Source organism: Melanotaenia boesemani, chromosome 8 (assembly GCF_017639745.1).
Source record: "Melanotaenia boesemani isolate fMelBoe1 chromosome 8, fMelBoe1.pri, whole genome shotgun sequence".
NCBI classification, from domain to species: domain Eukaryota; kingdom Metazoa; phylum Chordata; class Actinopteri; order Atheriniformes; family Melanotaeniidae; genus Melanotaenia; species Melanotaenia boesemani.
In genome coordinates, this window is record NC_055689.1 from 10,071,902 (window position 1) to 10,086,399 (window position 14,498).

Consider the following 14,498-nt stretch of genomic DNA (forward strand, 5'->3'; position numbering starts at 1 on the left):
TCATTTAGACATTGCATATTGATTTAAGATGATAGTCATTTAGAAATATAGAGCAATAATGAGAATGTAATCACTGGCTTTCAGATTATGTGAGGTGTGACCATTCATGGCAGATATGTTAGCTGTAAAGCAATCATCATGCTACAGATGTTGATATGACTTCCAGCAATGGACTTTTAATAGGGAACAGTGCTATTTAAGCACTCTTGCTGCAGGGGAACTATCTATATATTTCTTCATTATAGAAAAGTAATATAGAGCCTCTGCAGACTTATTAGTTTAACTTAGATCCCTGAATGCCTCCACATGAAACATAAAGAAATAGTTTAAGCAGGATTTGAACCATCGCTCAGCCTTTTTAAAACAGCTGCTGTTTCCTTCTCATTTGTCATCTGTCTATGTGGTGTACACATTTCTATTCTAGGGTTTCTCATATCAGGACATAATAATAAATAATGAATAAGTTTGTCTTTATCAGGTCTCAATACTAATCAAACCCAAACGTGGATTAACAACAACAAAACACATCACTCAAGGTCTTTATTTATTTCATGAAAGCTAAGTCAAAATGCAGAAGTGTGTGAAAAATGTGCAGTAAATACACTCTGAAAGCTTCCATAGAAATGAAGATGATAGCAGCTTGTAATAAAATGCACTTGATTTATAAAATCAGCTTTCTATAAAAATAGAAGATCTGTCAGTTTATTGGTCTGCAGCATTAAGGTGCTTGATGATTGTGACCAAACATCCCATAACCTGCTCACTTCATACTGGAACCAGAATGCATTTTTATGTCGTGGTTCAGACTTTGAGAAATTACTTGTAAACACTCAAATGAACAACGAAGTTACAGGAACTCCCCAGACATGAATCTTAGCTGGCACACTGTAAGCTAATGCTACTGTGTTTAGACAAAAGAATGATCCAAAGTGTGCACATATATATGTTTGTGAAGGTGTTTTCAGCACACTGTGGATAATCAAAATCAAATAACTCAACAAAAGCTGTGTGGGAAGACTGAAGATTGTTTCAGCTCTCTTGCATTCCTTGGTGGACTGCAAATAGACAATGCTGGTGAAAACACACAGCATGTGTGTGTGTGTTTGTTGCTGGTGCAGCATAGTGTAGAAATTGTGTCACTTGCTTCTAACCATGAGGAAGCTGATAGCAATACACAAACCAAGGCCTTGTATTCAATGAATCCTTCACTCAAACCATGTGCTTTGGCACATGCTTCACCGTGGTCTGGTTAATATCAGTGGAAATCTCAGTGGCTCATGAGAGCTTTGATGGATGACAGGATAAAATGTTAAAAGTCTGGGATTTTGGTTTCTGCAAGAGAAATCTTGTGGGACAGTTTCTTTTCGTATTGGGTTTCTTGTGTTCATCCTTTTTATGGAGGTTTCTGATTCACTACAAAGTTCTTCAGAGTTGTTTGATTTCTTAGAGATGAGATTTTTTTATTTTATTTTAACCCTTGATGATGATGAAGCTGCAACCAATCAACACCACTAATGTTCACCGCTCTTACACCAGTTGTCAGTGGTATTTTATTTCTCTTCTGTTTCATAATTAGACACATGCTTCTCATAAACCTCTTATCATAAAGGATTTCCTCTCCTCGCTGTTAAGTATGGGACATCTTACAGTTTCACACTATTATGCAATCAAATAAGATCTTAAACACGATTGCTGTAATGGTTGCCTCAACACATGCTGAAATAAGCCTCTGCCTCCTCACAAGCAGCTCTTTCAGAGGCTGATACAGGCTGAGTCGACCTGCTAGCTGTCAGTCAACGCCTGAGATACTTCTCCAAGGGCAGTAATTACAAAGATGCATCAAACTTATTAAGCTGAAGTGAAGACCTGAGAGTAAAATCATGTTCACAGCAGGGGAACCAAAAGTAATATCAGTCTGTTTGAAAGTGTGTTACTGTTTCCTTTAATGGTTGATGAGCGTGCCCATAAATCCTGACAAAAAAATTCATAAGAAGGGTTTTGTTTCATCATGGCATCCATGGAGCCACAAAAAAGTCATTGGAATAAAACACCTCTTGTTTAGTTTGCACAATATGTATTGTCTAGTGTTATCTGCCTGATTATCTTTAAGCTATTTGAAAGTCATATTTTTTTTCTCATTCAGGCCATCCATCATTTGAAAGAGGAACTTGATCATGTACGGCATACTAATGTAAACAAAAGGCCTAATGCTTTGCATACTTGTGTACATGAGCACTACTGGCAAATACTGTATTCCCAGGAAAGTTGGGGAATGTTCTGAAATGCAACATAAAACTAAGTCTGTAATTAATAATTTTTATTTAGACATTTATTTAACAAATTAAAGAAACTGTTTTGTATCGTAAATGACCTGCTTTTGTATTTTGAAAATATAGCACACTGGTAACACAATGTAGCTTCAAGGGAGCACAAGTCAGTGTCCTTCTCGTGCTAGTCCCAACCCCGGATAAATGCAGAGGGTTATGTCAGGAAGGCATCCAACATAAAATGTAAGCCAAATCAAATATGCAAATCAATCCAACGCCTTCCATACCGGATCGGTTAAGACCCAAGTTAACAACAACCACCATCTGTGCTGTTGACTTACAGATTACCACACACACTTGGCTTGGTGGGGGGGGGGGGGGTGTTAAACAGATTTTTTTTATAAATTAGAGAAATAAAAAAAAGTTCTAGAAAAGTCTGCAATCAACAGATTAACTTGTGGCAGGTGAGGGTGTCAGGATTGATAAAGATGGCAAAGATGGGTCTTTGAACCAAACTGTTAGAGAATTCTCAATAAGCAAAATAACCAAAGGGATTATTTCTCAGTGCATGATTGCTAAGAACCTTTACTATCCACAGTCTATAATACTGTGAAAAGATTAAGGCAATCTGAGATAATCTTGTGTATTCATGCCATGGAAGGAAACCACTGCTGTTCAAGCCATCAACAGAACCGTATCTTAGAGTTTTGGAGAGGAAACTCCTACTATATATATATATATATATATATATATATATATATATATATATATATATATGTATTAGATTTTCTCACTTTAGACATTTGATTTAAACAAAAGTAAATAAATTCAGCCATTAAGGGGTTAAAATTAAGGCTGATGAAAATAATTGTAAACATGCCTTTGTCCCAAGGTTTATCATCTATTTATGTTTATTGCTGTAATGCTGACATATTATTTCCAACTTGCTTATAAATAATATTGTTTCTACATAGAATAACATTGGTCAGTGGAGACAGAGAAGATCATGTTGTTGTTGTTGTCAAATTAAGATGCAAAAAAATTTAGAAATGACAGATTTTTAGATTTTGTCACCTCTTTGAGAAAATGAGGAAAAGACATGAGATTTGTAAAATTGTAGGATATTGTGATCAAGTGTAAAGATCTTTGGTTAACTCTGGTTATTTCAAGCAGCTAGGCATGGTACAGTGAAGCGTCTCTGTCTGCTCCCACTCACCAGAAAAAAAGATTAAATTGAAGGGGTGGGTGCAACTTTAAAAAAAAACTTATTAGAGGATTTAGAGCTATAAAAGTCAGAAGGGAGGATTTTGGGACATTTCTGTTGTTTAAATAAAGCTAGTGTTTCATTAGCCAAAGGATAGATAATTCCAGATTCCTTTTTCTTTTTAGTCCTGAATTATTGCTCTGTCTTTCTTGAATCCTTTTTTAAAGCCACTGCATTCCTACAAAGATGAATCAATTCTGGATCACAGCTGTTTTCCAGCTAGGTGCTGTAGGTTTCTGGCTTTATGTTCTATGTCTGTGGCCATCAAAGGATTCCACGCAGACTTGCTGCAGCAAAGTTGCAAATGTTTTATTGAAACGTATTCCAACAATAGGCAAACTGACGTCATTGCTTTGAATGCCATTTTGCTATCAGTGCGCAGTCAAGGACAGACATGCTGAAGAGGAAAGATGTAACACCTGAACCATGGAGAGGCATAACAAAGTGACAAAAGGGGTATTAAATGAAGAAATTATTTAGTGGTATGCTACTTCTCTTCTCTCGTTTCATCTAGAGTATTAAAGCTGTGGAGCCAGAGATGCCCCTGAAGATTTGCTTCTATTTTTGTGGAACTGAATGGACCCATTGAGAAAGGCAATAATCTGTTTCCAGCAGGGAATTTACATTTTCAGTGTGAGCAACTCTTTTCTCTAACTGGGCAAGCAAAATAGGCTGGAAACAATGGGTAAAGGTAATATGAAAATGACAAAAGAAAATATGGGTGCACATTAAAAACAGGTGTATGACTGTTTACGGAGAGAGCACTTTGTCTGCAATTCAGTAAACAAAGATGACGAGAGAAAAGGGAAGCTTGTAAAGTCTGTAACGCCTGACTTTATGATTCATGATGGTATAACACGGGTCACTGCTGATCAGTGCAAGAGAAAAGCAATCATAGGAGTAGCTGCTGTAGAGGGTAGTGTACTTTGGTGATGTGGCCCTCTCCAGGAGGCCACAAGGTAAATCTGAGAGGCCATGAGATGATTAGCCAGAAACAGACAATGTGCACAAGGAGTCACGAACTTTAATATCCTGTTTGGATCATGATGGGAGATTTTCAACCACTCAAGTTCTCATTTATTAAAAACCTTATCTGTTATTAGTATCTAGGTCACATGGAGTTGTCATCAGAAATCAAAATGACTGCCAGTCTGCAGGACATGCACACCTTGTGTAAAGCAATCATATATAAATAATGTTTTTACTTTTCTACTAAGGAAAACAAAAATATTAATTTTTGTAACCATGTCTTATTATGTTGATTAAGACAATTGACTTTTGTTGTACACTTTGGCAACTTTTGTATCCCTCGGGATACACTGGATAATTCAGGGTAGAAAGTCATGTTATTCAACAAGTTAGATGCATAGTGGAAGACATGTTAATATTCACCACAAACCCAGATATAATCATGACATTATGTCCTTTTATTTTCCTGTAGGATTTTAGAGATTGTTCATTATATAGCTGAAAGATATGCAAGTGTAAGAATGACAGGAAGAGTGGTGATTACTATAATCTCTTCATTATCAGGGTTTGTAGTGGGTAGAGAGCCAGGTAGTAAAGTAACTTTGTGCTGAAGTGGAGGAGCAGAGCATTTAAGAGGTGAAAGTAGACAAATGTCCTATTTCCCTCATACATAAAAAAAAACCTAAAGGGTCATAGAATAATAGATCTATGTGACCTTTTTGAGGAAGGGCAGTATGTTACAGTGTCCATAAATGAATCATAACTCAACCTATGAATCACCTCAGTCATGACCGCATCATTCAGATTGGCAGCATTAGTCAGCAGCACACCACAACAAATAAAGATCATTAGCTGCACTGTTCTGGGGGGAGGTATGTGGGGATGCTTGTTTTCTCAAATAACCATGCCTGGGGCAGAAACCAATCTGTTTAATTAGAATAGAACTTTATTATCACTGCAACAAAAAGTGCAATGAAATAAAAAATTAAATAATTAAAAGAAAAGACAAAGAATTGGACATATAGCTTTGATTATGAAGAGTTAAATCAAATGTATTTACCATTCCATCTCCATTTTAAACCTTTTAAAATATCTGAAGAAATAAAATTAAAGAATTTTTATATATATATATATAAAATATAAAAAATTACCTTCAAAAGTTGATGTGAATTTTACTACATCGACTATTGTTATTTTAACTATAAACTGATGATTTATCACTTGATAAACTACCAACAGACGACTTATCGAGTGATAAATCTAATGTTGGATATACATAAAATAAAGTATTTTTGAACAAGTCTTTACAACTTCAGTCCTGTTTATCGACACTGCGTTGCTGCCACCTAGTGGACCAAAAAAGACATTGAACATGTTGCTTAAATCCTATTGGTTGAGGCACCATGACGTAACTGGGAATTTCAGGAAATGAAACAAATGATTTAGTTTCGGTTAATGTCACTAAATTAGGTTATGTGTAATAATTTTACGGTGTTGGTTTAACAGGTACGGTTTGTTTATTTAAATTTTCTGTTTATTTAACTATTACATTACAAAGGCACTTATAGTATGTATACACTGGCAACGGTACGTTAAGTTACGTTTATTTGTTAATGGTTTCTCATTACAGATAACAGATATGGGTGACTCTCCTCTAAACCCTCTCGTTTTAATCGGTGTTGGGTCCAGCTTTGCCTTTTCTGGCCTGTTTTATCATTTGTACCAAAAAAAGAAAATAGAGTTACAAAACCTGAAGGCAAGTTGACAATTGCAGTAAACCTTCAATATAGTTTAAGCTTTCTGAGAATTTAACGCTTCTTCTCCATTACAGGAAATTCCCGTTTTCAAGCCAGATCAGCATTTGCTTAAAGTAGTGAAAGCATCCCCACACAAGCGACTCCAGTATGTTGCAGTTGAAGGTAGAAACACTTTTTGAGATTTGAAGAAAGGACAATTTGAAAGTCTGTCATAAAGATAGTTTGAAGACTTATATTTATTGTCATATCGTTTTAAAGGTCATGGTCCAGCCAGATGGAGAGCCTCTGGCCAGTAAGTTTGTGCCTCGACGCTTTGGTGTAATTCAGAAGATAGTTGTGCAGGAACACTGGAAATACTGGAGCACCATCACCAGATCATGGTACGCCGAGGTCAAAAATACATATACAAATATATTCATTTGTGAATCTACTACTCTAATGCAGTTATCATTTCAGGAACTCTCGGACAATCAAACGAAAAGAAACCAACAACTCAGTTCCTTTCAGTCTAATCAGCCCTGGATCCTACATCTCTGACGTTTCTGTGAAAGTGCAGGAGCCCCTGGAGGCCTCAGGGTCCTACCTGGAAAGTGCTTATTTCAAAGTGAGACGTGCTGAAGAGGGTTTGGTGGATGTTGTGTTGCAGGGTCTGAACGGTGAGAAGCCTGTGTCAATGGAGGGAGAGCGAGGGGAGTTGCTGCATGTTGGGAGCACCCTGACAGGCTTTGGAGAAAGTGGTGCTGGAGGGAGGCCAGGTGATGAGGCTGCAGGCCCCGCTGGACAGCCGCAAGTACATCCTGATGTCCACTGATTACAGAAGCTTCATAGACAGACAAGAGGCTTCAGCCAGCATGTGGAAGATACTGACTGCTGTGACTGGGCTCACAGGAGCTTCTCTTCTAGCCAGTGTCTTATACAGTTTCGTTGAAAAGCAAAACGATAAGTCAAAGTAGGCCTGAGGAAGGGGATTCAGCAGGTCCAAAAGCTGTGCTGCTACCTTTTGGGCATTTGCATATTGCCTCATAATTACACAACTTTCACATCAACATAATTTGCCAGTTTATTGTTTCTTTTGAAGGAAGTTATGTAACAGGGTGCATCATAGCTTTTCTTCACTTGGCTATGAGGTTGAAAATATATGCAAAACACTTCATATTTATGGTTTCCCTAACATTGTCCCAAAATGATAAACATGATTTAAAAACTTGAATGTTTTCAATTCAGCAAGCAAGACAAGAATTAAGTCTATTATTTTGCTTTTTCACGGGAGCAAGCTGTATTTTTAAAAGTGAATTAGATCAAATGTTCTGGTGATCACAGCTTTTGCTTTTCTTTCCAAGATATTTTTTTTTTTTACTGTGAATCAGCTCAGAAATGATTATTTAAATTGCCAAACCGTCTAGTCATTTTTTGCTTAGACCCAAATGCATTTATGAGATGATCCTCTACCTCTTGTTGTTTTTTACTGTACTGTTAAAGTATGTCAGAATCAGGTTGAATATGATGAAAATTAGATTACTATTCAAAAGGTGGTGGTTGTGCTCTTTTAACAGATAAAATAAAGCATTTTTTTACTTTTCCACATGAATCATGGAAAAGTTGCACACACTTCAATTAAAGCAGACTGAGGCCTGTTCTTTATTTTGACAGACATTCAGAGCACAGCTTTTTCATGACGGGGTGAAACGGATGTCTGCTTCACCCATACAAAGCAGATTCTGATGGTTGGTGGAGGCAGAAAGCTCCTGTGGAGGAAAAAAACAGCAACCCAAATCCCTTCTGTCAAATACAGGTTTAAAATGTTAACAGAGTTAGGTTATTATTCTCCATCCTCTTCTGAAGACTCTCGGCTTCCTGTAACCACTGGATGAACTTCTGAAGCTGTTGCAGAAGAAAACAGAAAACAAGGCTGTCAGAGATTCTGCATTAAAGAAAGTTTTTATGACATAAGTGGAGGTGAAACATGTAGTGTACATGAATAACTGCAGTTAAAAATATAGTTAAGCTTAGGTACAGAGGAGTGGAAAATAGATCCAGTTATTCAACCTGGGACACTAAAAATCTTGACTTAATATCAGGTCACTGTGTGGTCTGCTCAGTGTTTTAGATGTAAAGGAGAATTTAAAGAACCAATGAAAAAGTCCACTAAATTGCACAAAGCTGTGTTATTTTTTTCGGTATGGCAGCCTGGATGTAGTAACAGCCACCTCAGTCACCATACATGAACTGTTTTGCTTTTTAAAATGTGGTGAACATTAGCATAAGTAAGAGGGAAAATTCTTGTGATGGATTTCACTTTCATTTAATATTTGTTCAGCCTATGATTGGCTATCCAAGCCCTTTGTTATTGAGGGACCTTGGGGGAGTAATTTTGATCTTAAACCAACGGCAACTCCCAGTACTGCCCTCCATGCCCTGGGAAGCTGATGAAAGCTTCAATATTTCATAAACAACAGCTGTACTTACCTGTGATTATACCATGGTCTGGGGGAATACTTAATTCTGATTAAAAAGTGATAATGGACACCTATTTAAAAAAAAAGTTTTAGGTTCAAATAGCCTTATTGTTGTAAATTATTGTGCAGGCTAAACGCTAGTTGGTAACCATGGCAACCGATCACACCAGAGACATGCCAGATGATGTTTGACAGGGTATCGCTGTGAAAGCAGCCAGCAGGCTTATTGAACGATTTAGGAATCATCTGTGGACTTTGACTGCTTAGACAAAATTTTGCATCATCCTCTGGACACACACAAGCTGTAAGAGCTGCACCCACCCCCCTGAAATGATACTTCGTGTCACGTAACATAACTGCTGGCCAAAACGAGCGTCAGGTTCTGTGTCAGAGCCGGTTACATTGGTAACGCGTCACAATGAGAGATATTAAATAGTCCACTCAGCTGCTTCTTGTGGAAATCTTATGATTTAATGGTATAAAAAAAAACAATGCTTTAATAATTGATTTATTATCTATTTCTATCGTACGTGACCATGGTATAAGGGGAATAATGCCTTCGAGGTGTCCATTATCAGAAATTAATGGACTTTGCAGAAGCAACCGTCTCCTTTGCATGCCTCTGCCTTGTTGTAAATTTATGATAATGGACATCTCGTTGGCCATTATCCCTACTTATTTACAGGAAAGAGTGAAAACTAACCTTGTGCTAAACAACATACCACTGAGATCAGGTGAGATCAGAGAGACTGTTCCATTTGCAACATGTGTCAACAATTGATCCTGTGTCCCGATCAACAGCACCTACCCCCTGGTTCTTGCGGAGCTGTTTGCTTTTGTCCGTCATGGCTCCCCTGAGTGAACCAGCGCAGTATCATCTCCTCCTCCAGGATCTCCAGTTGGTACATGTTCATCAGGACCCTGGGTTGCAGACACCCTCAGGCACATTTAGACCATGATGACCACACAGTAACCTCAGCAAATTTACAATAAAACTCATTGGCTGCTTTTGCAACCCATAAGTTCAAAGATTGACCCAGGACCTTGACCATTGCAGCCCAGTGGCTCTCCTGCTCCAGAAAATGTTCTTCAAAGGCAGACAGGCAGTCTAGGTGGTCCTGTGCTCTCTTCACATAGTTCTTAAACACTGTGCCCATTTCTTTAACAACTGAAAACAAAGAAAAAAAAGATGACAAAATTTTCTGTCATGTGTTAAACACATAACAGACATGACCTATGAAGCTTATAAAAGACTCTGCTGTTAATCACCGGCAGCAGCAAAGCGACGTATTGTGAAGCAGTAAGATGTGGTCCCTGCTGCTGGAAAGGATACTCCAGCACCACTCTGGTTAAAATCTGCATCACCTCCTTCAGGCTGATGTTGTAGGCATACCTGAAGAAGAACAAGGTGTAAAACTAAACTATGACGACAGCTAAAAGGAGCTGCGCAGGTATGAGAATTTTTTTTTTACTGACTTACTTCAAAGAATTGATTTCAAGTACAAGATTGTCAAAGCTGATGTTCTCCTCCAAACCCCTCTGAAGAGTCCCGAGCACCTCCATCTGGAAGACTGAACAACAGCAATCGAGAAGTAATTTTAAAACTAGGAGATTATTTAATCACTTCCTGAAAATGAACCTGAAACTCGACTAAGATTTTGTTGCCTGTACTTTGTCTTTTTAGTCAGCAGGGGGCAGTCACACAGTTCCACAAAGAACAATTCTCACCATTGACATCGTCCATCTCAGGGGAGGGAATCATTGGATCGTCAGGCCCATCAGGCTCACTGTCCTCACTGTCACTCTCAGGATCTGGTTTCAACACCAAACCTGCTCAACAAGAAGCAAAATATATCAATACATAAGCTGCTGGGAAATTGAGCACAGCAACACAAGAATCCTGTTTTACAGACTTCATGATACACCGAGCTGCGCTCCTACCCACAGACATTGCGACAGCTCGTCATCCTCTGTGTCATCAAGGACTACTGGCCTTCATTTTGAACCTTTCCCTTCTGCTCCAACGTCTGCTGGGTTGAAAACTGGAGGACAGATAAAAAAAAAATACACACTCTCAAACACAATCAGTTTAATAGCATCAAATAAATCAAATCATTACACACCTTTCTGTTTGGTTTTGTCTTTACTTTGACCAACTTCTACATCATCACTAAGGAACTCATCGTCATCTTCCTCCTCCTCCTCCTCTGGATGGTGCATGGACACCACCGTTCCCTCTCGTAGAGAGATGTTTGGTCCAATCACCACCTAGAAAACAGTTAATAGAAAAATTAACACACACACCTTTAACTAGTGCCACTGTTCAAAAATTATGAGTAAAAATGAAAATCAAGGGATTAAAACACCTACAGATAAACATCCTCTTAGCTAAAAAGTATTTTTCAAAATAAAGAAAGTAACACAATAATTTCTTTTTACTTGTTAAGTAATAGAGAGAATCAACCTGCAGGTTAAAAGCAGCAGGTACACACGGCTCATATACAGAACTTCATCTTGGCCAGAAGCAGTGACTTTCTCAAGTCTCCACTGTCTGCCCAGCAATGACACATTTTCAGAAAAACTCATAGAAGTCACTGCATGAAGCCAAAAAACAACTGTGGATAAACATCTGCAGCTCTTTAAACATTAGTCTTTTCAATTCATTTTGGCAAAGAAGGCAAACAGTCTATTCAAGTTCCTTTTGTGTGTGTAGGACCAGTGATTGCACATCTTTAATTTCCTGCAGAGGAGCAAACATGAATAAACTGAAAGTAATAATTAAATAAATAAATTCTATGACATAGTTCCACCATTGGGGATTTGATGCTATAAGTTAGAAAACACTAATACAATGTTGATTCCTTAAAATATGTTGACATAGACAACATAAAGCTGCTGGAAACACCTACATGGGAACTATGGAAAGTCAATCTGCAACAATCCAATCCAGCCTTATTTATAAAGCACTACAGGCAAAAATATCACAGTTTATGATATGAAATAGGATAATGTACATGCAGCTTACATTATAAGCCAGGACACACTGTTCCTTAAGAGTCACATTCTCTTTGACCTCAGCTTTGTCACAGACCACAGACTGCCTGATCACCACATTACTGGCAATGTGAACATTGTTCCAGATGTAGGCACGGTCCAGCGTCACTTTATCACCTGTAGCCAGAAAACATAAAAAGTGTTACAAACTAATGCAACATGTTAATATAAAATTTCTCATAATCACACCCATAAAGTGTTTTGCTTTTAGTTAGTGCTATGGCTGACCCATGAGCTCACCTATAGTGCAGTTGTTACCAATGACACTGTTAGAAATGTAACAGTTAGCACCAATGCTGGTATCACAGCCTATGAGAACGTTCTCCTCCATCTGGCTGCCATGGCCCAAGCTGACTCCAGAACCCCGATACACGTTATGGCGAGAATATGTGCAGATGTGTCCCTCCTGGTCTGTGAAGTTGGACTCTGGCGTTAGGGGGTAGACCCACCGCCTCACAAAATCCGACGACACGGAATCATACATGAGTAAATTGGACACACGGACACCGTAGCCATCCTTGGTGACATGCATGTGTATCTGGTTGCCGAGGATCTAAACAGAGACAATGAATTATAGCCATTGCACTAAATGTCATCTGTAGGGTAACATAATGCAAAATTTGATAGAAGACTGTGTAATACCTCTTCATTCACTAAAATCCCTCGAACAAAGTCATCCCTTGTTTGGTAGTCAAAATTGTCAGTAAAGAGTTCAGCAACCTAAAGGATGAGAGAAAAAACGCATCACTACATCCTAAAATAATTGGTTCAATATATTCTCTGTTTCTATTGAAACTGACCTGAGGGGAGCAGATACTGATGTGGCAGTCCAGGAGATCGTATCGGATTTCAAACTCATCATTTCCACTGTGGAAAATGTTCTACAAAACAGGGGGAGCTACCAGTCAGTCAAACATTAAATGGTCATATATTACATCTGAAACCACTGCTTACCATGGGAAACTGTAGCCTCTTCAGTCCTTGTGTCTTCTGGTAGTGTAAAATCTGTTGGCTCTTGCCATCCATAGCTACAATAACGTCATCCTCCTCACAGCGAGACCTGTGACCTGGTGAGGACTCTTTAAAAATCATGGTCATCACCGAGATATTCTTCTCCATCTTTCGCCGATGCCTGAGGTGTACAACATGTAGCTTGATCGATCAAATACATCACAGTGAACTCTTCTAGTTGCACAGAAGGACTTTCTATAAATATAAGAAGATGAGAAAATATTGTACCTGTGCTCCTGCAGTGCCTGACTGATATCAACGTTGGATACAACATCTCCATAAACCAACACAAAGTCAGATCGCACCAGAGACTTTGCATCAACATCCCTGAGAACATCTCCAAGAGAGCGGTACAGGTCTGAGGTGATGATGTGGACTGTGTTTGGAGAGGTGGATCTACACCACTTTGACTTCCTGGCAAAAACAATGTCAATATACCAGTATAACACATCTATTTAGTTGTGTTGATCAGTGTTACAAGTCGTGGGTAACTCAGCATACGGAGAGGGATTAACTCTTCTTGACAGGTTTTTATTTTCTAACCAACTCCTTTGAAGAGAAGCTTCAGATTCTACGTGTGCCCGGGACCAACGGTCCCCTCATATCCTTCCGCCCAGGAAAAATAGTACATTTCAGGGATACATGACATCAATCAATATTGCGTAACTTGAGGAAAAATAAATCATACTACGTAAATAACACTTACAATAAGTGTGCCTTAATTTTACTGGCCATCCAGCAGCAGAAGACAAATGTTTCTTGCACGCCGGTGGAAGTCAAGAACTCCAAGGTGTAGTCGATCATGGCAGCGTTACCCAGCGGTAGCAAAGCCTGGTATCAGTGAATGTGACAGATGACGTTAGCAAGGAAATGTAGGTGTCTTAACGGTCTCATATCTGTCTTATTAATTATTCTTAAACTAAACTAAAAGAATAAATACAAACTTGAACTGTCTTTTGTATACATGTGTTAACAAGTTTTCATCAGTGCCAGAGCAGCTGTGTCACTGTTTCCAGCATGGACATCACTTAGCTGCTTTTAGCATTTCAGTTAGCTTAGCTTGCTGCCTACCCGCGGCTGGTCCTTAGTCACCGGGAAAAACCTGCGGTTGAAGCTGTCAGCGACTAAAACAGCTTGAAGCGGCTGCTCCTCTTCATCTTGCTCTCCTGTACCTTTTCTACCTGGAAGGGCAGATCCTGAACGACTCTGTTTTCCTACTTTACCAGCCATGTTTGTCTCCGGGGTGCCCAATTGTGTCGTCAGAAGCAACAACTACGGTGGCTTCAGAGGAACATTCCAGTGCTTGTAGTTGAACTCATAAGTGAATATATATGATGGAAACATTCTGTATTGACTGTATTGATGAGACAGTGACCATCTGTGAAGACACAGCTAGGTATCTTTAGTGCCCCTGGGAGCGAATACAGTTGTAGAAGCACAAAAAAAGGAACATATTGCCTTCTTCTGTGGTCGGTCAACATGAACCTCACTCCAGGGGTCCGGCACCAGTGGAAGAGAGACAACTTCACCGGGGGGACGGGGTATATAACCATGTGTATAACCTTTGGTCCCCAAAAATGCTGGAATTCTAAGAAAAGCACATAATTTGGGCTTTCAGAATTATTTTTATCTTTATTTGCTAAAAAAGAAGAGGCAATTGACATTTCTAAGGCTTTTACCTTCCAGTTGGACAACATGCTCATAATGTCCAACAATGGAC

At 38.8% G+C, this 14,498-nt stretch overlaps 2 protein-coding genes across 2 annotated transcripts; one reads left to right on the forward strand and one right to left on the reverse strand.

The window, feature by feature from the left end:
- The first annotated feature begins 5,922 nt into the window (after positions 1-5,922).
- On the forward strand, positions 5,923-7,836 carry LOC121644772 (mitochondrial ubiquitin ligase activator of nfkb 1-A). Its single transcript, XM_041992953.1, is given in 6 exon segments — positions 5,923-6,006; positions 6,131-6,256; positions 6,332-6,421; positions 6,519-6,637; positions 6,714-6,990; positions 6,992-7,836. Coding segments are annotated over 5 exon segments (822 nt in total). The 5' UTR covers positions 5,923-6,006; positions 6,131-6,139; the 3' UTR covers positions 7,211-7,836.
- Positions 7,837-7,866: 30 nt separating this feature from the next.
- Positions 7,867-14,061, reverse strand: eif2b5 (eukaryotic translation initiation factor 2B, subunit 5 epsilon). The gene is given in 18 exon segments (XM_041992954.1): positions 7,867-8,138; positions 9,522-9,560; positions 9,562-9,650; positions 9,750-9,863; positions 9,866-9,881; positions 9,983-10,106; positions 10,194-10,284; positions 10,442-10,544; positions 10,655-10,755; positions 10,837-10,981; positions 11,739-11,884; positions 12,008-12,320; positions 12,410-12,487; positions 12,568-12,648; positions 12,722-12,899; positions 13,007-13,192; positions 13,485-13,609; positions 13,850-14,061. Coding segments are annotated over 18 exon segments (2,175 nt in total). The 5' UTR covers positions 14,009-14,061; the 3' UTR covers positions 7,867-8,051.
- Positions 14,062-14,498: the final 437 nt, after the last annotated feature.